The following is a 23,326-nucleotide window of genomic DNA, read 5'->3' as shown; positions in this document are numbered from 1 at the left end:
CACCGATGATTTAATGCAATACTTAAATACGAATACACGTGACGTGTTTAGAATGGTGTTTGGCACAGTGAGCGCTCACTAAATGTTAGCTTCTGTTGCCTGTGTGGTTACTCTTTAAAAAACTAATAATAAACTTTGGATCCTGATTCAGGGGGAGAAAGAAAGCTTAAGTCATGACATCAAATATAGTTCTAACTTTTATTTTCTTATGCTCAAGTCTTAGAAGAGTGTATCGCTAGACTTTAGAACTGTTTTTTTTTTTTTTTTATTTAACAGATGTTTGCGGGGGGCGGGGGCGGGAGGTTCCTACAGACCTATCAATGTACTGGGAGTCCTGAGTTACGTTAGTTACAGAGGAGGTGGAAAGGCATCTGGGGTATAATGTGTTCCATTTTACAAAACATTTTACATCAGGATAAAATATTTTGTCATTTCTATGTTGTATGTTAACTTGGGCCTTAGGACTAACTCTGCTCTCCAGAAGACCCACAAAGGAATACTCCCGAAGGAGAAATAAAGAGTTTGGGATCTCAGGTCAGGTCGGAGCACATAAGCCCCCAGGAGAACTTCCACCGAACTTTGCAAAAGTAAAGGTCTGCTCCCGTGTTCTTAACGTTTGCCTTTAGGATGTGCTAACTTTACCTAATGCAAATTGAATTTTGTCTCTAAGACACTCTGTCTTGGAAGAAGTTCTATAGAATCAGGAATTAGCTGGGGGTTCACAAAACAACAAAAAGACAAAGCTAGGGCCGTACCATCCGGGTCCACTGAGGCGGAAGAAACAAGAAGCAGGTGTGACACGCTACTGTGCTTGAAAAAGATTTTTAGGCAAGTCGTAACGTTTTTGAGTTGGAATTTTGGGTAATGGAGACTCAAGAACACAGCACAAAATAATTACTGCTAAATTTAAAGGGCAAAGGAACATTAATGGGTATTCAAAAGAAGTCTCTTTTCAAACAAGATACATCACACATTCCAATCAAGAAGTTCTCTTAACCTGGTTCAGCCTCAATTTACTCTTAACTTTATTTAAACTGCTCTACTTATTTGGGGCACCCGGGTGGCTTGGTTGAGCGTCCGACTTCGGCTCAGGTCATGATCTCAGTTTGTGAGTCCGAGCCCCGCGTCGGGCTCTGTGCTGACGGCTCGGAGCCTGGAGCCTGCTTCGGATTCTGTGTCTTCCTCTCTCTGCCCCTTCCCTGCTCATGCTCTGTGTCTCTCCTTCTCTCCCAATAATAAATAAACGTTAAGAAAAATTTAAACTGTTCTACTTACTCAAGCATTTATGAGTGTGAGGGTTGTACAATATAGGACATGGCAGCTGTAACAACTCTGTAAAAACTATACTTGTTGCTAATGTGCACAGGCATGGAGGCAAGTGGGAGTCCGGGCTTTCCATTTTCTCACCTGGTAACTTACCTTTCATAATTCTACCTTCCCTTAGGACACACATAGAAAACTTTATTACATACATCCAAGGCACAATCCAGGGCACATTCATGAGCAATTATCTTCTCTCAGGTGGGAAGACAATCGTCTGTGGTACGAGCTCCATAATTATGAGTAATGTTTAAGTGGACCCAAACAGCCATGCCTATTCTCCATGCTTCGAAGGGAACCAAAGGAACCATTCTTCAATTATTCATCAACATCGTTCTTCCCAGTGATCAGTTATCAAAGAATCAAAACATATCTCCAGTTTATGGCTCATCCTTCCCGCCTTCCCCAAAGATTATTGAAATGTAGGCAAAGAACAAATAATATTCCACAATAGGAGTTGACAAACTTTTTCCATAAAGGGCCAGATGAGAAATATTTGAGGCTTATGGACCATGAGGCAAAATTGAGGATACTATACAGGCACTTATACAAAGAAGAAAAAAAAAAAACAACAACCAAATTTCAAAGATGAAACTTTAATGAGAAATTAATTTTTCTTTTTTTCATAGTATATGTCTGATAATAAGCACAGAAATATTTTTTATTTGGAATAACCCTTGGCCCAAGTGGGATTCAAAGTCAGTGTTCCCTGTCATCAAACTGATTTGTAAATATTCTCAGGAGGCTGAGGGCCATAACTTGCCAACCCTTGCTCTAGAATGCTGAGGCAAAAACGATTTTCTAGTCTATCATTACACATTTCTCCGTTTCCCATAAAACTCTAACTCCAAGAACACAAGATACGCTAAGTCTGTAGGATGGTGTGGTACAAAGAACACCAGACTCTGGGTCAAAATACCCGAAGCTCCCCCCGATCCCCCCACTGCCACATGTTGTGTGACTTCGGGCAGATCGCTTACCCTTACTCTCCTCTCATCCCTCAGTGCTCTCAGAATAATGCAAACAGAGTGTTTTAACACGCTTTGTTTCTCTCACCGACAGGACCGTTGGGGGCTCCACAGGGCAGGGTCTGCCTGCTAATCTCTGTACGGTCAGCTTAATGACACGGTGCTTGGCGTGGAAAAGACGCGTAAGCACTTACTGAAGTTCATCAGTGTTAACCCGCCACTGAGATTTCATTTTAACATCCAATAACTAACTCATTTAGAAACCGCTTACTTTTTTCCCCCCTCTACACCAAAGCCTTAATTCCGACACTCGGTTATAGTATGACAAACGTTTCAGAGTAGATGCAGATTCAGCTATCAAACAGTTAAACAAATTAGGGATTGTCACTCAGTAATCTGAAATCAATATTCTTTGTAAATGTCACTAATTTCATTTAATGAGGTTTAGTTACTATTAAATTAAAATATCTGTGTTATGGATTAGTGGACTTAAGGGTTAGGTCCACATTTTATTGACATGGGATCATTCTCCTTGTCACAGGCTCCATGAATGAAGAGTTCCCTGGTCAAATAAGTGTGGGCCATGCTGTCTACTGTAACTCTTCGCAGCTTCACAGTGTGCGAGGATGTGAAAGGCTCTGGGAGGTCCTGTAGCACAAACTCTCCTTTAATCCAGAACTTCCCAAATTTATCTGTCCGTAGGTTTCTTTTTCGTCTAATACCTGTTCCACAGAATGAGTGTTAGAGTATCGGATGGAATTCTAAGTATTTAGATGATTCAGATTCTCCTATCTGGTTTACTTTCCCTAGATGGTCTGGTTTTATTTAATACTCTTAGTTTTAATCTTGCTCTCAATAAAGTTTTGGATTCAAATGCTGATTTTCGAACAGTTTCTCTTTATTGCCTGTTTCCCGTTCAAATGAAACCCTAGCAGCAGTCCCTCTCGTGATGACGATATCGCTCAAATGTCCACTGAGAGGAAGTTCGGACTCTCTAAACCAATGCTGCTTCTCTTGTGAGGCAGTTACAGGAAGGGCAGGCCACCGACAAACGCCAACCATGACAAATGCACCTGCTTCTAGGCCATGCATACAAGTAACTTTTGTTCACTAACAACGGTTACCGTTATATTAAGTAGGAATAGGACTAACAGCTGAATTATGTACCTTGTAAAATGAAGATAAGATGAAATAAGGCATGGGAAAGTGCTTTATAAGTCTAATGCTCAATACAAACAGGTAGCAACAAATAACAAATAATTTACTTTCACAGAGGCCTTGCAATAACTAACTTTTAATCTCCAATGATAATACTATATTCAGGTTTCACTTTTTGCCACGCACCATGCTAATGACTTTCACCGGAGTTACCATTTAATTGCCCTATTCCTCATTAATCCCCAGTGTATTACTTTCATTATATTCTCTGGTTTGCTTCTTCTAATGATTTCCAGTGACTCCGAAATGCTGTTCACACAGCTGAATAAATTCACTTAAATATGTATTGGTATGATCTTCTCTTCCTTGCTTCCTAAGCATATTTGAATCCCTTTCAAAGAGTTTGCTGTTGGAGGTCTGTTTACTGCAAAGCTGGCTTCTGGGAAATAAGTTCCCATGGAGAGAAGGGGACAGGCCCCAATCTCTGGAACTCACTGTCCAAGAATAACCTGAATCAGGAGGCGTTCACTTTGGGACATGCAAAAAGTATTCTCAATGCCCGTCTGAAGATGGTGAGTAGGCTATCAGGGTCTGAAGCACAAAGGAACAGATCCAGGCTACAGACAGATTTGGAAGTTGTTCTTACAGACAATTACTAAAGCCCTGAGAGCAGAGGCGAAAGAGGGCTGAAACACGTTAATATTTAAAAGATAAACCAAAAGAAGAGAAGGATGAAAGAGAGAAAATACACTTAGAGCACTGGTGCCCAACAGAACTGTCTGCAGTGATGGAAAGTTCTCTATCTGCACTTTCTAATGCAATTGCTACTAGCCATACGTGGCTAATGAGCACTTGAAATGTGACTAGGGTGACTGAAGGACTGAATTTTTTTTTTTTTTTTAAGTAAGCTTGATGCCCAGTGTGGAGCCCAATGTGGGGCTTGAACTCATGACCCTGGGATCAAGACCCGACCCAAGATCAAGCGTCAGATGCTTAACTGACTGAGCCACCCAGGCACCCCCTGAATTTTTAATTTTTAAAAATATCAACATAAACTCAAATAGCCACATGTGGCCATTGCGTTGGAACAGTGAAGGGCTACGGAGTAGGCTGAAAACAAGAATAATATCATGGAAGTCAAGGAAAGAAAGTATTTCAAAAGGTGGGAATGATCAATAGTTCTAGAGAGGACAAGCAAACAGGACTAAAGCAGGACTAAAAAGTAACTACTGTAGTTAACAAGCATTAGGAGTTGATGTGGCCCCCTCAAACATTCCTATGTTGAAGTCCATACCTCAAAATGTGATCTTATTTGCAAATAAGGTCATTACAGATGTAATTAGTTAGGACGAGGTCATACTGGAGTAGGGTGGGCCCCTAATCCAACACGGTTGATGTCCTTAGGAAGAATCTGGACACACAGGCACATTCACACAAGGAGAATGCCATGTCCACATAAAGCAAAGATCAGGGTGATGCATCTATAAGCTAAGGAATACCAAAACTACCAGCAAACCAGGAACTAGGAGACAGGCCTGGAACAGATCCTTCCCTGGAGCCTTCAGAGGGAACATGGCCCTGCCAGCACCTTGACATTAGACTTCCGGCCTCCAGAACTGCGAGACAATACACTTCTGCTATTTCCATTACCTGATTTGGTTTGTTATAGCAGCCCAAGCAATACAATCCAACACAAATGGTCTTTTACACTTCCTAGTTGCTTGTGTGTCTACTAAAATCTTTAGAACATACATCTTCTTGTTTAAGTCTTACTCTTGTAGTGGATAGAAAGCATAGCTGCAAAACTTTGCTTTCACACTAAATGTTTAACAGTAGTTTAACAGCAGTATTGAATACTATCCAATGATGTGACTATTCAGTCGTAGACCTGGGTACTGAAATGTAAACACCGCACTACAAAACAAGCACGGAGAAATCTGAAACACAAATGATTCCCAAGAGCTCTATGAGATTTAGTGGCTTGGCTCAAGCACTCCTCCGTCCTTGTGTCATAAATTACATGTTTTAAAAACAATGAACATCGGGGGTGCCTGGGTGGCTCAGTCGGTTGAGCGTCTGACTTCAGCTCAGGTCATGACCTCGCAGTTCGTGTGTTCGAGCCTCGCGTCAGGCTCTGTGCTGACAGCTTAGAGCCTGGAGCGTGCTTCGGATTCTGTGTCTCCCCCTCTCTCTGCTCCTCCCCCACTCATGCATGCGTGCTCTCTCTCTTTCTCTCTCTCTCTCTCTCTCATTCAAAAATAAATACAAACATTAAAAAAAATTTTTTTTAAAACAATTAACATCAAAAAAAAGAACACTTACCTTTGGCTTCTAAACTTTCAAGAGTAGTCATTTTTTAACCAATGAAAAGGCACCTCAAACCTTCTACGGAAAAACCTAAAAATGTATAAATTGAAACAATTAAGACAATACCATACAAAGATGTTTACTAAGTTTATTATTTACCTTGTAATTTAGACATGACAATATTCTACTTGTTTCTGCATTTAGTACACATGCATTTCAAAACCTTCCCACAGGTGATATTGTTATAGTTAACGAAGGTCTCAAAAAATTACTGGTGGTTTACTTTCAAATTTGTTTCACTGTTTCTGCCAAGTATACTCTATCAGGTGCTCTGGATTTTAGTTAAGAAACTGTGGTGAAGTTACTGTAGCGGCTTTTGTATCATTGATACGACAACAGTAATCTTATTAAAAATTTTTTAAAAAATGTTTTCATTTGTTTTTGAGAGAGAGAGAGAGAGAGAGACAGAGAGAGAGAGAGAGAGAGAGAACGAGTAGGGGAGGGGCAGAGAGAGGGAGACACAGAATGTGAAGCAGGCTCCAGGATCTGAGCTGTCAATACACGCCCCAATGCCCGCTGGCACTCGTGACCCACAAGATCGTGACCTGAACCGAAGGCACACCTAACCGACTGAGCCACCCAAACGCCCCAACAGTAATTTTAAAGAAATTAATTACTTTCTCAGGGGACATTAGTGACACTAATTTGCTAACTATTTATATCCCAAAGGAACTTCTGTTTAAACTATATAACAAAAATACTCAGAACTTAATTTGCACTTTCTTGGTCATAGAATTAAAATGGCATAGCATATGTTTTCAGAAACGTGTGCATGGCCTTTTCAGTAAAGACTAGATTCAGTGGAAAACATGAGGAGGAAGGTGGTGCTTAGTAGAGTGACACGATCGAATATGATGAACTGTACGTTAGATGGCAACTGGTTTCACCACAAAAATGATCACCCTGAGTACTCGATCTGACTCGGCACAGGGTCCTCCACGACTACCTTCCTCAATAGTCACAAACCTCCCTTCTGTCGCTCTGAAAACAGGTCTCCAAAGACCCCTTCGCAAGAGCAAGGAGCCCAGCCCCTGCGCTCGGAGGAAGCGCCACGGCTCGGCCGGCAAGGGCCAATTCAAGGGGGTGGGAGGGTGTGGAGTGGGTGACAGGTGGGAAAGCGACAAGATGGTCAACCTCTGCCGTCCGGGGAGCCGAATCCGAAATTCCGTCCCTGTCTGAACAAGTTTTCCTGGAACAAAAGGCAACCTTTCCCCAAATCCAAAGCGTCTGAACACCAAACTCCAACCCAGACCTCTGTCCCTTTCAAACGTCCCCCCCCCCCCCCGCCCCTCGGTTACACAAGCCCGTTTCTTGCACTTACCGCCAAGGGTCCTTACTCTGCCGATCCCAGGGGCTTCACTTTACAGACCTCCGGGCTCCGCACACTCCTCTTCCGTTCCGAAGCTGACCCGCCCAGACCTTCCTGACATCCAGCGGCTGGCTCACTATTAATCACTTCCTGTTCTCAGAGTTTCGTTTCCGGAACAATTTTCCAAAAGAGAAAGGTAAATACGCTCTGTGGTGTCTTAAAACGCGAGTGACGCAGCACATGAGGTCTAAGGCTTCTGTAAGTGAAAAACGGATAGATGTCTACTTAGAAATAAATTATAGGATATGTGGAGCGCCGGCTGTGTATCACTTAACTTCCGGGTCACCTGTCAACCAAACTTAAGTGATGACGCTGGCCCCAAGCGGCGCCATGAAAGGGCGGGGCTGTCGACGGGATGGGCGGAGTTCTAATTCTCCCAGCCCCTGGGAACGAAGGGGCGGGGCGGTGGCGATTCCGCACGTCCGGTAGTAGGCGGGGCTCTGTTGCCGGAGTAACCGGGCGTCGGGGTTGAGGTGGTGTCTTCCTGTGGCAACGCTACCTATTCCCCTGTGCCGAGATCCTGAGGCTATGGTGAGTGCCAGGCGAGGCCGGAGGAACCGCTTCACGGTCTTGGTTACGTAGCGTCCCAGGTCCTGGGGCGGAGGGGCACTCAGAGGCGGCCCGGTTTCTTCCACCTTCGCCCCATGTTTCCCTCTTTCCAGGGGCTGTTTCTGCAGTTTCCTTTCTCTCCCTGTGTCTTGCAGCGCCTCGAATTCCGCTTCGGTACTGCTGAGCCTCTAGAGTAATGTGACAAAAGTGTAGGGGTAAACACGGAGTCTCATACCCTGAGGCGAGACATTATTTCGAACAGACGTTTTAAATGTTTGTAGTTTTCATCACTTCAAGTTCTTGGCTTCTCTTTAACGCGCCTCATTTAAGAGCATTGGTTGTGTGTGTGATGGCTCAGCACTGACCCAGGTGTCCCTAGGTCTCGCAGTGTTTGCCCTCCAGAGCCGCAGAGCGCTGCCCCTTCCCCCCTAAAAGGGCAATTTAGTCGGAACCGTATTTGCACAGCTGTCTTCTGGCCAGGGGATTATCCCCTAGGTAGGTGCTTTTTAAGAGGAATGCCCCTCAAGATCTCTTGGGAGAGCTTCTGGAAAATTCACTTGCTTGAGCCTCACCCCCAGAAATTCTGAATCAATAGGAATGGGGCTGGGCATTTTTAAAAAGCCTAGAGCTAATTTTTATTGAGTCACTTGTTTGAGAACACCGGGGGTCGAGTTAATTCACTTCATTAGCAACTCTTTTAAAGAGTTACGAATAACGGACTGGGGGATGGAAAGATGACTGTTGTCAGAAGGGTATAGCTTACGAATTTAGCAACAGAGCCCCTCCCACCACCTGTTCTTTCTCCCTTCCTACTCAGGGACCTTTTCTTGCCCCAGTCTGCCCCTGGGCTTTTCCAGCGGAGCCCTCTCCAAACTTTCACTTCCCCAACCCCTGTCCCTTCCCCTGCTTTTTCCTCCCTTCTAAGCAGATGCCAGAGACTGAAAGTCGTTTTCTTCAGCCTCGTGCCCCTAACCTACACATGGATATGTATTTTACCCATCATCCGATTTTGCGTTTCTAGTGTAGAGAGAGTGGTGTTGAAGGACAATGCATCCACCTTTCCTCTAGATCTCATTCCCTCCCATCCGTTCCAAGACCTTTTGCTTCTGCCTATCTTTTATCCCCCCCGCCCCACCCTGTGCTTTCAGCCTCTCTGCCTCCTTTTCCTGCTTCCCAGTGTTCTGGTCATACATCTTGAGAAAATGAAATAAAACAAAAAAGCGTATCCCCCATGCTGGTTTATCCAGTGACTGCCCAATCCTCCCTTGCGCCTTTCTGTGACTGCATGGAAGCATAGCATTTTCACCTGCTTTAAATGCCCCCCTTTTCATCCTCAGTACTCTTGTCCGACTTCCTCTTGAATGGTTTCAATGAAGTTGCCCTTTTCCAAGTTTTTAATGGCCCTAAAATGCCAGATCCAATGATTTCTTCTCAGAGTTTATCTTATTTAGCTTTTCTGTGATAACAAGTTCACAAACATTCATCCCCCCCCCCCCCGCCCCTTTTTCCCCCCACCGGCCTTGCCTGCTTTTTATTTATTTATTTAAAAAAAATTTTTTTTCCACGTTTTTTATTTATTTTTGGGACAGAGAGAGACAGAGCATGAACGGGGGAGGGGCAGAGAGAGAGGGAGACACAGAATCAGAAACAGGCTCCAGGCTCCGAGCCATCAGCCCAGAGCCCGACGCGGGGCTCGAACCCACGGACCGCGAGATCGTGACCTGGCTGAAGTCGGACGCTTAACCGACTGCGCCACCCAGGCGGCCCCTTGCCTGCTTTTTAAATGCCATTCTCCAGGACTCAGTCCTTAATTATTTTCAGTTCTTAGTCTATGCATTTTGCTGGGGTGATTTCATCCACGCACATGAGTTTTACTAATGCCTAAGCATTCACACCTAAACTTCAGTTTTCAGGAGCACCTGGTGGCTTAGTTAAGCATCCGACTTCGGCTCAGGTCATGATCTCACAGTCTATGGGTTCGGACCCCACGTTGGGGCTGACAGCTCAGAGCCTGCTTCTGATTCTGTGTCTCCCTCTCTGTCTCTGCCCCTCCCCTGCTCATGCTCTGTTTCTCTCTCTCTGTGTCTCTCTCTCTCTCTCTCCCTCTGTCTCTCTCTCAATAAATAAATAAACATTAAAAAGAAGTTTTTAAACTTCAGTTTTCCTCTCATACCTGCTAGGGCCTAACCTAGTTGCTTCCCGGACACTCTCCCTGGTTACCACAAAGGCCTCTCAAATTTGCCATGACTAAAACTGAACTTGCTATCATTCTACCTGGTTTTCCTTATTCCTTCAAGTTAATTAATGAGATCACTCTAACTTATAATATAGCTTTAATATTATATCACTAATTAATATAGTTATTACATATTGCAATATATGTAACCTAAACCAGAAACCAGAGTTAACCTCTCTTGCTTTCCTACGCTTCCCATATTCAGGTGGTCACTAGATCCTGTTTTAGTTTGAGGTCTCCTCATTTCTTGCCTGGACTGTTGCAATATATCTTTAATAGTGTGGTATGGCAGTTATTCGAGCCATTATTTTCTCAGTAACAAGAAGGAATTTTCTAAGACCCAAATCTTTGAGGTCACCTCTTTAGTTTATTAAAAAAACTTTTTTTAAATGTTTATTTATTTTTGAGAGGCACAGAGTGCGAGCAGGGAAGAGGCAGAGAGAGAGGGAGACACAGAACCTGAAGCGGGCTCCAGGCTCTGAACTGTCAGCACAGAGTGCTTGAACAGCAGAGCTTGAACTCATGAACCGTGAGATCATGACCTGAGCCGAAGTCGGACGCTTAACCGACTGAGCCACCCAGGCACGCCTCAAGTCACCTCTTTAAAACTGTAGGCTCTCCGGGGCGCCTGGGTGGCGCAGTCGGTTAAGCGTCCGACTTCAGCCAGGTCACGATCTCGCGGTCCGTGGGTTCGAGCCCCGCGTCGGGCTCTGGGCTGACGGCTCGGAGCCTGGAGCCTGTTTCCGATTCTGTGTCTCCCTCTCTCTCTGCCCCTCCCCCGTTCATGCTCTGTCTCTCTCTGTCCCAAAAATAAATAAACGTTGAAAAAGAAAAATTTTAAAACTGTAGGCTCTCCAAACCCTACAGTATAAAATTCAGCGTCCCTGGAATGGCATGCAAGGCCCTCCATCATCTAGCATTTACCTGTCTAGCTGCTTTCATGCCTCTCCGTTGCCTAGACTTTCCTTTCAACTGCTTATCTTTCACTGAATGTTCTAAGCACCTTCAAGCTGGTGGTATGAGTGTTCCTTCTACTTTGCACACGCTGTAAACGGGATACTCTTCTGCCCTTGTCTGCCGGCCAAATTCCCTTGGATTCTTTCAGACCCAGGTTAAGTGTCTCTCCTCCTGTGATGGTTACTTACTTCTCTGCTCAGAGAGGTGACTTTTTATTTCTTGTCACAACTTTACATAGTACACATCTCTCTTGTTGTACTTACCACATTCAGTTGAAATTGTGTATGAATTTGTCACTCTTTCCAAACTGAACTGGGAGGGGGATCAATATTTTGTTCCCTGCTATTGCTTAGACTGTATTAGGCGCTCAGATATTTGCTGAAATGGAAAAAGAAGGAATGTGGTGAGTGTCCCGAGAGGTTACAAAGTACTTGGGGAATACTGGAGGATGGAGTCCTCACTTTTCAGAGTCAGAAAGGCCATCATTAAGCGAATGGAATAGAATTTCCATAGCTAGAATTGGATGGCATAGGGGGATGGAAAGTGACATTTGGGGAATACTGGTTTTCTTTGTGCTTGTCTTACCTTCTGTCATTTAGACTTCCCAACTACCCTAAGAGGGGTGACCTCCTCCCCCCACCGCCCCCAGTTGGAGTCACGTGTTTCAAACGGGGTGGTCAGTGAAGGCCGCTGTGAAGAATTGACTTCCATCTTGAGACCTGAATGATGAAGTGCAGTGGTCTGGGGGAAGCGTACCAGACAGCACTAACAACAAGATCAATGGCCCTGGGGCAGTCAAGCAGTTGGCATATTGCAGGAACTGATCTCATGATTTAATGTAAAAATAGAATAGAAATTCGGTGGTGGGGAGTTGGGGGGGCAGCGGCAGTGGACAAAGTATGGCAGAGGGTAATGTGAAGCGCAGTTAGAGAGGTAGACAAAGGCCAGACCAAACGTATGTACTTCAGCACGGTTTCTCAGACGAAGTTCTAACCTATTACTCGGTCATGACATCAATTTGTCGTATGTAGCCAGCATTAAAAAAGATGACATAAAACAGACACTATATTCGTTGTATGTAATAAGGATAACTTCCATGAAACTTTTATTGTAAATTGTGTGTGTCTTGTATGTCCTGGGTTATGATACAGATCATGTTCCTGGAGCACCTGGGTGGCTCAGTCAGTTGAGCGTCCAATTTTAGCTCAGGTCACGATCTCATGGTTTGTGAGTTCGAGCCCCGCATCGGGCTCTGTGCTGACAGCTCAGAGCCTGGAGCCCGCTTCGGATTCTGTGTCTCCCTCTCTCTCTGCCCCTCCCCTGCTCCCGTTCGCTCGTGCGCGCTCTCTCTCAAAAAATAAACATTAAAAAAAAAAACCCAAACCCCATATTCCTTACTGTCGGTCATGACCCACAAAGTTCAAGATACAGTATACTTTGTACTAATATGTACTTTAAGAGGTAAAATAGTTAATCTCAAGGCACACAGATTTCTTATTCCTCCTTTGACTTAGTGACAATCTTATTGTGTGACAGGAGAAGCTCTGAATTTAATGAGAGCTTAAAATTGACTAGAGTAGAATTTTCAAGTTTCCTTTTGCATGCAGATCTGTCTCCTGTGTCATTCGCTGTCAATCCTTTATGAGAAAGAATAGGCCTTTAGAAAACTAGAGGGGCGCCTGGGTGGCTCAGTCGGTTAAGCATCTGACTCGTGATTTCAGCTCAGGTCATGATCTCATGGTTTGTGGGTTCAAGCCCCACATCGGGCTCCACACTAATGGTGAGGAGTCTGCTTGGGATTCTCTCTCCCCCTCCCTCTCTGCCCTTCCCCCACTTGAGCATGCAGACAGGCTTGCCCTCTCTCTCTCTCTCTCTCTCTCAAATAAATGAAACTTAAAAAAAAAAAAACGAGAGAGAAATTGATGTTCTTTCTCTGTGTTCAGTCTCACCACTAACAGGTATGTTGCATCAAAGGCTGATGGTCTCTCTCCAAGCAGCTGAGGGTGGAATTTGTTTGCCCGGCTGGTTTGTCTTCCTGACCCCTACAATTACATGATCTGGTCAGTTTCTCCCTGCATCTAGTGAACAGTTGTAGCTTCCAGAACCATAATTAGGTTCTGCCTACAAATTCTAGAACCACCTTTGTCATGTGCAGCAGAGCAAATGTAGTTCAGTATGTCTCAATGCATGTTGTTTAAGATAAAGATTACGCTAGGGTCATCAATTTATTTCATTTTGCGCATGAAGAGAACACAGGACATAATTCCGAGACCCTTTTGAATAATAAAGAGATGTGAATGTTATACGTCTTCTAAAATAGAACATTGATTTCAATGCTGTTACCCAAGATGAACTGCTTCTATAACATAAGGCTTTTAAAGATTGTCACCTGTGTTCCACGAGAATTAGGCTAAACACATGTCTCCAAGTTGGTTTCAAAGAGACTTGAAAGAGGGTTTCATGATTGCTAAATATGGACAAGATTTTATTCCATGAAATGTTTTTCAGTTTTCAGCTTTATGAAGTTTCTTCTAAATAGGTTTACTGTTTTCATCTTTGACATATGCTTCGTAACCATCCAGGATTCCTTTTTGTCACTTGAACTGCTAACTTGGAAGGACCATAATTGTAAAGTCTCAGGAAGGGTTTCATTTATCGGGACTGAATCAGAAAGTATGGCGCCTAAATTAGAAACCTGAAACTTACAAAAAAGAAACAACCGATTTTTCCTACTAAAGCATTTTTATTACAAATATAATTTGGAGTCTGTTTCTTCTTTAATGGGAACCAGTAGTATTTGCAAAAGTGAATAGCAATGGGGTTAATATAATGCCCTAATTTTCCTCACATGTAGCTCTTTTATCTTTTTCTGTCCTTTTTCTGCCTTTTAATTCTTTATCCTTTCTTTCCTTTTTTCCAAGCTTTATTGGGATATAATTGACATATAACATTGTGTAAGTTGGAAGTATATAAGGTGTTGATTTGATACACATATTGCAAAATATTTGATACACATATTGCAAAATATTTGATACACATATTGCAAAACGCTAATAACCACCTTAGCGTTAAGCTAATACCTGTATCACATCACATAATTACCATTGCTTTTTTGTGTGTGTGTGTGGTGAGAACATTTAAGATCTACCCTCTTAGCAACTTTCAAGTGTATAATCTGGCATTGTTAACTACAATGACAGTGTTATGCATTAGGTTCCCCAGAACTTACTCCTCTTCTAAGTGGAAGTTTTTACCCTTTGATCAACAGCTCCCCGTTTTCCTCACCTGCAGCGCCTGGTAACCTCCATTCTATGAACTGTTTCTTTGAGTTTGGTCTTTTTAGATTCCACGTGTAAGTGAAATTATACAGTACTTGTCTTTATCTGTCTGACCAACTTCATTTGGCTTCGTGACCTCAGAGTCCATCCCTGTTGTCACAAATGGCAGCATTTCCTTCTTTCTCGTGGCCCGATAATATTCCGTTGTGTATTTGTGCCACGTTGCTTCATGCATTCATCCACTGATGGGCCCTTAGATTGTTTTTATATCTTGGCTATTGTAAATCACGCTGCATTGAGCATGGGGAGGGTGCATATGTCTTTTGGAGTTAAAGTTTTCATTTTTTTTCCATATATAATATACACAGACATAGAATTGCTGGATTATATGGCACTATTATTTTAAAATTTTTGCGGAATTTTCATGGTCCTTTCCATAGTGGCTGCACCATTTTACATTCCCACCAACAGTGCGTGAGGCTTCCCTTTTCTCCATAGCCTCTGCAACACTTGCTATCTCTTGTGTGTGTGTGTGTGTTTTTTTTATAGTAGCCATTCTGACAGGTGCGAGGTGATATTTATGGTGGTTTTGATTTACTTTTCTGTGTTGATTATGATGCTGAGAACCTTTTCATGTGCCTGTTATCCATTTGTATGTTTTCTTTGGAGAAAGTCTGTTCAGTTCTTCTACCCATCTTTTTTAATCCTATTGCTTCTATATCTGTTATTCAGTTGTACGTATGTATATATAATTTCGATATTAACCCCTCATTAGATATAGTTTGTAAATATTTTCTCCCATTTTGAAGATTGCCTTATTGTGTTTCTTGTTTCTTAAAATGCCCTTTTTTAAAATGTTTCATTTTATTTTTGAGAGAGAGAGCGAGCGAGAAGGGGAGGGGCAGAGAGAGAGAGAGGGAGACACAGAACTTGAAGCAGGCTCCAGGCTCTGAGCTGTCAGCACAGAGCCCGACGTGGGGCTTAAACTCGCGAGCCATGAGATCATGACCTGAGCCAAAGTCGGACGTTCAACTGAGCCACCCAGGCACCCCTGTTTATTATTTAGCTGCGCAGAAGCTTTTTAGTTTGTTGTAGTTCCACTTACTGATTTTTGCTTTTTTGTATGTGCTTTTAGTGTCCTACCCGAAGAACTGTTGCCCAGGCCAATATTTAGGAGATTTTTCCCTGTTTCCTTTTAGGAATTTTAAGGTTTCCAGTCTTGTGTTTAAGTCTTTAATCCATTCCAAGTTAATTTTTGTGAGCTGTGTAAGATAGAAATCCAATCTCCTCCTTCATCTATTCTTTCCCATTCACCAATTATTCATCAGTTCAAACAGGTATTGAGTGCTTTTTGTGTGCCAGGCACTAACAATAAATACATTGATTAATAAGATAGTCCTTCCTCAGTGCCTATAGAGTGGAGCCCAAATATCTGAATTGGCATTCGAGACCTTCCCTGGCCCCAGCTTACCTTGCACACCCCATGGAACTTACTGAGAAAAACAGGTATCAGAGAATAAATTTCAAGAGTAAGTTGGGTCACAAAAGAAAAATCACAAGGTAAGATCAAAATGTGTCCTAAAAAAGAGTGGCCTGACCTAGCCAGGGTGGTCAGGGAAAGCCCCCTTGATGGTTTAACCTTAAAGATTTTTTTTCTTAGTTGAGACATACAATACATTAAATAAATGAATGAAGCCATGACACAAATAAATGAGTAGGTCATCTCATACGGTGCCAAGCAATATGAGGAAAATTAAACGAAGTAATGTTGTAGTGCCAGGTTCCAAGAGCACGTAGCTTTAGGTGGGAAAATTAGAAAAGGTCCTCGCGAGGAAGTGGCTTTTAAGCTGACATCTCAGAAGGAAGGAGCAGGCAGGATGAAGATATAGGGGAAGCACCTTCCAAGCAGACAGCAGCCAAGTGCAGAGGCCCATTGGAGGCCCATTGGAGGGGGCAAATGGGGGTGGGATCTAGGGAAGGTGAGGACGATGGGAGGACTAGGGATCCAAGGCAGGCAGCCACCAGGGAATACTGACGCTTCGGAAGCTTGGGAAGGATTTTGGATTTCACTCTAAATGTACTGGGATAATGCCTCACCTACATTTTCCCTATTCTATCAAAAGAGTTTATTTTCCTTGGAGCTGCCTTATTAAAACTTTACTCATATTAGTTTGGTCTTTCAGCGACAATTTCCATCCTATCCGCAACATTTATGATCTTACAAACTTTGGAAAATGTTTTCTTATAAACTTTGGAAAAGATTTTTCTGTCCAGATCTTACGTTTGAAGATTAAACACTCCTGATTTCTCCCTTTATAATCGCTTGTCAAAAATCTAATCGCCCTTTTCTGGACTCTTTGTTTCCATAATATCTTGTCTGAGGTGTGGCAGGCAGAGTCACACATTCCAGATGTGTGTTATCATAGTTTCTCTGTGGATGTTGTGTTTTCTGCTGGGATTTCACCTAATATCTTTCTTGATGGTGCTATTGCATAAGATTGAAGTAACTCGTTCTCCAGAAATCTCTCCAACACTTCTATTAGCCTCCTTTCCACTTTCTTGCAAAGTCTGTTTAAACTACTTCATTTCCAAAAGCTGTTGATATTTTAAGACTTTCTATTTATTAGATGTGAGAAATTGTAGCTATTAAAATGTACTGCTCAATTCAAGTTTATTTTCTGATACTAGGCACTTTGTTTAATTAAGTTGCTATTGTTATCTCTCCTGACTCATGTACTGTGCCTTCTTCATAGCGCTTTATTCTTTAAGATGTATTTCTCTATGTATGCGCAATGGTTCCAGAGTTCTCTGATACACATAAATTTAAATTTCATCTTGTTGGGGCGCCTGGGTGGCGCAGTCGGTTGAGCGTCCGACTTCAGCCAGGTCACGATCTCGCGGTCCGTGAGTTCTAGCCCCGCGTCAGGCTCTGGGCCGATGGCTCGGAGCCTGGAGCTTGTTTCCGATTCTGTGTCTCCCTCTCTCTCTGCCCCTCCCCCGTTCATGCTCTGTCTCTCTCTGTCCCAAAAATAAATAAACGTTGAAAAAAAAAATAAATTTCATCTTGTTTTCTGTAGTTCTGATACGAGTTACATAGGCTATATGCATATATATATATATGCATCTATATGCATATATATATAATATATATTATATATAATATATATGAAACATATATATGTTTAGGCAACATATATGTTGCCTACAATATATCATTATATGATACGTTTGTAATGTATTATACATGTAATACAAGTATATATAAAATACGTATATATATTTAACTTGTATACATGTCAAATATTTAACTTATACCGGACATAGTCATTTTTGGAGATGTGAAACTATGTAGAAACAATATGATTAAATTCATCTGTAATATCATGGACTATGTACAGTCACTATTAATATTTTAGTATAGTATCCCAGTGACACATACATACAGTATACTTACACATACACATACATGTATATATCTTTTAAAATGTGATCCTACTGTGTGTATGGTTTATAAATCTGTGTTTTTCTTTTTCCTCACTTAATATATCTTATGCAGTTTCCCAGATCCAATTTTAGGAGCTCCATTTTATTCTTTAATTTACTCTGATGTAACCAAGCCATTTATTTATTTGGTCTTTTAACCCCACAACTAATATATTTTTATAGGCATAATTTTACATACATCCATAATTATTTCCTTAGAATAAATTAGAAATGGAATAACTGGGTGAGAGGACGTGTGCATTTCTAAGGCTTTTTGTTTTTTGCTTTGCTTTTTTTTTTTTTAATGTTTATTTATTTTTGAGAGAGACACAGAGTGCGAGCGGGGGAGGGGCAAAGAACGAGGGAGACACACAATCTGAAGGGGTCTCCAGGCTCTGAGCTGTCCGCACAGAGCCTGACACGGGCGGGGCTTGAACTCACAAATGGTGAGATCAGACCTGAGCCAAAGTCAACGCTTAACCGAGTGATGCACCCCGGCGCCCCCCTAAGGCTTTTTGGTATGCACTGCCAATTAACTCCAGAAAGTTTTGCTATTTGTACTCCGCTAGCAGTGTGCCATGGTGCCTGTTTCTTCTAAGCTCTAACCTGGTATTGTTCATACATTTCTTACATACATCTAACAATGGATTTGAACTTCTGGTAAAAGTTTCACCTTTCTTACCCAATATAATGTTAAGATTATAAATTGCAATATGTTCTTTTCATGTGTCTGCTAGCCATTTTCTTTGGAAAAATGTCTATTCGTGTCTTCTGCCCATTTCTTAAGTGGATTATTTGTATTTTGGGTGTTGAATTTGATAAGTTCTTTATGATTTTAGATACTAACCCTTTATCAGATATGCCGCTGGTGAATATCGTCTCCGTTTCTGTAGGCTGCCTTTTAGTCTTGTTGATTGTTTCCTTCACTGTGCAGAAGAAGCTTTTTATCTTGATGAGGTCCCAGTAGTTCATTTTTGCTTTTGTTTCCCTTGCCTCTGGAGATGTGTTGAGAAAGAAGTTGCTGCGGCCAAGATCAAAGAGGTTTTTGCCTGCTTTCTCCTCGAGGATTTTGATGGTTTCCTATGTCACATTCAGGTCTTTCATCCATTTTGAATTTATTTTTGTGTATGGTGTAAGAAAGTGGTCCAGTTTTCCCAACACCATTTGTTGAAGAGACTGTCTTTTTCCACTGGATATTCTTGTCTGCTTTGTCAACGATTGCTTGACCATATGGCTGTGGGTCCATCTCTGGGTTTGCTATTCTGTTGCATTGATCTCTGTGTCTGTTTTTGTGCCACAAAACACAACTGTCTTGATGACTACAGCTTTGTATTATAGCTTGAAGTCCGGGATTGTGGTGTCTCCAGCTTGGCTTTTCTTTTTCAAGACGCTTTGGCTATTCAGGGTCTTTTGTGGTTCCACACAAATTTTAAGATTGTTTGGTTCTAGCTCTGTGAAACATGCTGGTGGCATTTTGATAGGGATTGTATGAAATGTGTAGATTGCTTTGAGCAGTATCGACATTTTAACAATATGTGTTCTTCAACATCACTCGTAGCCAGGGAAATAGAAATCAAAACCATGATGAGATACCACCTCACTTCTATCAGAATGGCTAAAATTAACTACATAGGAAACAACAAATGTTGGCAAGGGTGTGGAAAAAAGGGAACCCTCTTACACGGTTGGTAGGAATGCAAATTGGTGCAGCCAGTCTGGAAAACACTATGGAGGTTCCTCAAAAAGTTAAAAATAGAACTAGCCTACAATCCAGCAACTGTGCTACTAGGTATTTACCCAAAGGATGCAAACATACGGATTCAAAGGGGCACATGCACCCTTATGTTTATGGCAGCATTATCAACAGTAGCCAAATTATGGAAAGAGCCCAAATGTCCATTGACTGATGAATGGATAAAGAAGACATGGTGTGTGTGTGTGTGTGTGTGTGTGTGTGTGAGAGAGAGAGAGAGAGAGAGAGAGAGATACACACACACAGGAATGTTACTCAGCCATCAAAAAGAATGAAATCTTGCCATTTGCAATGATGTGGATGGAGCTAGAGTGTATTATGCTAAGCGAAATAAGTCAGTCAGAGAAAGACAAATCCCGTTTGATCTTACTTATCTGTGGAATTTAAGAAACAAAACGGATGAACATAGGGGATAGGAAAAAAAAAAGAGAGGGAAGCAAATTATAATTTACCTATAGAGAACACGCCGAATGTTGATGGAGGAAGCTGAGCGGGGGATGGACTAAATGGGTGATGAGTATTAGGGAGGGCACTTGTGATGAGCGCTGGGTATTGTATGTAAGTGAATCCCTAAATTCTCCTGAAACCAATATTACACTATAGGTTAACTAGAATATAAATAAAAACAGTGATACAAAAAAAAACTTTAAAAATTACAGCATGTTCCATAGATAAGAAGCACTGTTGATAATTACCTGAAATATTTTTTCTGTAATTATTTGGCATTTTTCATACATGGTTAGAATTCAAAATTTATTACCGGTATATACGGAAGAAGCTAGAGGTGACTTTTTCTATTCCTCACAGATAGATTATGTAGTTGTCTCTTGTTACCCGTTCTGAGGAAGCAGCCTTTTGTAGTCCACAGGATCTGGTGTAGTGCTAGAAATCTAAAGTTTTTGGGGTGCCTGGATGGCTCAGTTGGTTGGGCGTCCAACTCCATCTCAGGTCATGATCTCACGGCTTGTGAGTTCAAGCCCTGCGTCGGGCTCTGTGCTGACAGCTCAGAGCCTGGAACCTGTTTCAGATTCTGTGGCTCCCTCTCTCTCTGCTCCTCCCCCGTTCATGCTCTGTCTCTCTCAAAAAATAAATAAACGTCAAAAAAAAAAAAAAAGAAATCTGAAGTTTTCAATCCTACTTGGCCTCAGCATGTATTTATTTACTGTGTGATTTGTAACCTTCGCAGGTAATTGTTTTCCCTTTCATAAAATCAGAATGATAATTTCTGTTCAGAATACCTGAAAGCGTTTTTGTGAGGATCAAATGAATATGAAAGTAATTTATAAACTAATGTACTGTGCATATGGAATGTATTCTTTTCTTATTAACCAGAATGCTGTCTAATGAGAAGATAGTTGGGGGACATGGAAGGAGATTAAAGTTTAAGATAAGTTTCAGAAATAAATATTTGAAGTTAGTGGTGTTGTCTAATTTTGTGGCTACTTAAAAACTTACTTTTGGGGTACCTGGGTGGCTTAGTCGGTTAGGCGTCCTGCTCTTCTCCTTGTGCCTCTCTCTCTCTGTCTTCCCCCCTTTCTCAAAAACTAAATAAATTAAATTTTGAAAATTACTGTTACATATTAAACTCTTTGTCAGTTTAGATTCGTTTTCCTAACGGGAACAATAAAGGGTCAGGGTGAAAGGGAGGGACGATGGCAGACGGCAGGAGTACTGCTTGAGGCCGATGTCAGTAATTCTCACGTGCTGTTGAGGAAGGGATAGCTAGATGTGGGTGGTATGTATTTAGTGAGCATTAGATCTGAGATCCATGAATTTCTACTTAGCTTAAATAGATTAGATGGGAACATTTGCTTTTATTTGTGGTAGTTGAGATTTTGTTATTCAGTAATTTGATTATGAAAGTACAATGAGCCCATTTGGGCCTAGTGTTTTCTTGCTACATAGGCCTAGAAATCTGGTGTTGGCAAAACTGAAAACCCCTCCATTTGGTGGCAGGTACAAGTCTGTCATTATGTTAAGTCATCTTGCTGTTTACATTTTATTGTACATGCACAAATCTCTGAAAGGTGAGTATTTGTATGTCTTAAGTATCTGAATATTTTTCATAATTAAACAGCTTTAAGTTTCTCAGGATCCACATATGAGTGAAAGCATATGGTATCTGTCTTTCTCTGCCTGACTTATTTCACTTAGCATCACACTCTCCAGTTCCATCCACGTTGCTACAAATGGCCAGATTTCATTCTTTCTCATTGCCAAGCAGTATTCCATTGTATATATAAACCACATCTTCTTTATCCATTCGTCAGTTGATGGACATTTAGGCTCTTTCCATAGTTTGGCTATTGTTGAGAGTGCTGCTATAAACATTGGGGTACAAGTGCCCCTATGCATCAACACTCCTGTATCCCTTGGGTAAATTCCTAGCAGTGCTATTGCTGGGTCATAGGGTAGGTCTATTTTTAATTTTTTGAGGAACCTCCACACTGTTTTCCAGAGTAGCCGCACCAATTTGCATTCCCACCAACAGTGCAAGAGGGTTCCCGTTTCTCCACATCCTCTCCAGCATCTATAGCCTCCTGATTTGTTCATTTTAGCCACTCTGACCGGTGTAAGGATCCTGAGAAACTTAACAGAAGACAGTGGGGAGGGGAAAGGGGGGGAAAAGTTACAGAGAGGGAAGGAGGCAAACCATAAGAATAAGTTTTTATTCTCTTAAAACTGAGAATAAACTGAGGGTTGATGGGGGGTGGGAGGGAGGGGAAAGTGGGTGATGGGCATTGAGGAGGGCACCTCTTGGGATGAGCACTGGGTGATGTATGGAAGCCAGTCTGACAATAAATTATAAACAAACAGCTTTAAAATTTATATTCAAAGGGAGAATGGATCCTAAAATATAATCCCTTCCCCCCCCCCCCCAGCATTTTCATTTAAAAATTTCATAACGTCTTTCAGATTTTACCTTGTTTCTCAATACACACATAGGTTGAGCTATGGGGCAATAATACTAACCCTCCTAGTAAATGGTAACAATATCTACTGTTAAATATTGTTGTGACTGAACGGGATAAAGTTCTTAGCCTAATGCTTTATGTATCATAAGCACCCCAAGAATGTCGGCTATTATTATTGGTGCTGCCGTTGTTATTACTGACAGGTGTTAAATGGAGACTTATTGAACGTGAGAACAGAAAGGAACGACTCATCACTGTGTAGGAGTGTTAATTAAAAACAAAACGAGTTAACTTTACAGCATTCTCTGTGGGTTTCTTTTTTATTCACTTTCAGGTTTTCTTCAACTTGTGAATATATCTATATTTAAAGTTAAGCTTATGCATACTCAGATCAACGTTGATTCCTTAAATTTACCAGAAGGCATTTTCAAACAGAGGAGGAAACGACGTCACCGTGGTTTATTGTTCAGTGTTCACCCTTGTGCCCCGCCCCGTTAGGGGCTTAACAAATGTTTTTTTTTCTCTCTTTTAAACAGTTTGCTTATTGACCGAGTAGTTCCTGTGGGGCGAGTTGTGACTGGGCGCACACACATTCATGACCATTAGGAATACTTGAGGTGTTCTTACTAATATGCTTCTTAAGAAAATTCTTTTTGATTTACCCTTTTGAAATAGCCAGTTTTTAAAGTTTACCTCTTTTTTTTTTTTTTTAATTTCACATTTACATGCACTTCAGCTACACGTGCTATTCCATTTGCCTGGAATGCTTCTCCACGTGTCCCTACGCGCCTGTGACACCTCTTCAGAGAGGATTTTCTTTCGCACCGTAGCTAAATTAGCAGCTTCAGTCACTCTTGTCCCCTCTCCTCTTCCCCCTTCTCTTTTTTTCACTTTAGCACCTGGCAAAAGCTCTGTGCATTTGCAATTTTACTGACGATGGTGCCTGACATTTACAAAACATTTTCCTATTTTT

At 41.8% G+C, this 23,326-nt stretch overlaps 2 protein-coding genes across 3 annotated transcripts in view; one reads left to right on the top strand and one right to left on the bottom strand.

Moving 5' to 3' along the window:
• Positions 1–7,402, bottom strand: part of BLZF1 (basic leucine zipper nuclear factor 1) — a 29,542-nt gene extending 22,140 nt beyond the window's left edge. Inside the window, exons 1-2 of the mRNA XM_047839722.1 lie at positions 7,135–7,402; positions 5,769–5,843 (exon numbers count right to left, since the gene is read on the bottom strand). Coding sequence (XP_047695678.1) covers positions 5,769–5,799 — 31 coding nt within the window. The 5' untranslated portion in view covers positions 5,800–5,843; positions 7,135–7,402. The remainder of the gene's footprint in view (positions 1–5,768; positions 5,844–7,134) is intronic.
• A 217-nt stretch (positions 7,403–7,619) lies between these two features.
• NME7 (NME/NM23 family member 7) overlaps positions 7,620–23,326 on the top strand; it is a 261,547-nt gene continuing 245,840 nt past the window's right edge. For both annotated transcript variants that reach the window (XM_047839723.1, XM_047839724.1), the window contains exon 1: positions 7,620–7,713. In XM_047839723.1, coding sequence (XP_047695679.1) covers positions 7,711–7,713 — 3 coding nt within the window. In that variant the 5' untranslated portion in view covers positions 7,620–7,710. The remainder of the gene's footprint in view (positions 7,714–23,326) is intronic.

This window comes from Prionailurus viverrinus, chromosome F1 (genome assembly GCF_022837055.1).
Source record: "Prionailurus viverrinus isolate Anna chromosome F1, UM_Priviv_1.0, whole genome shotgun sequence".
In the NCBI taxonomy this organism is placed as follows: Eukaryota; Metazoa; Chordata; class Mammalia; order Carnivora; family Felidae; genus Prionailurus; species Prionailurus viverrinus.
Note: the sequence above shows the minus strand (reverse complement) of the source record. Positions and strands in the feature narration are given on the sequence as shown.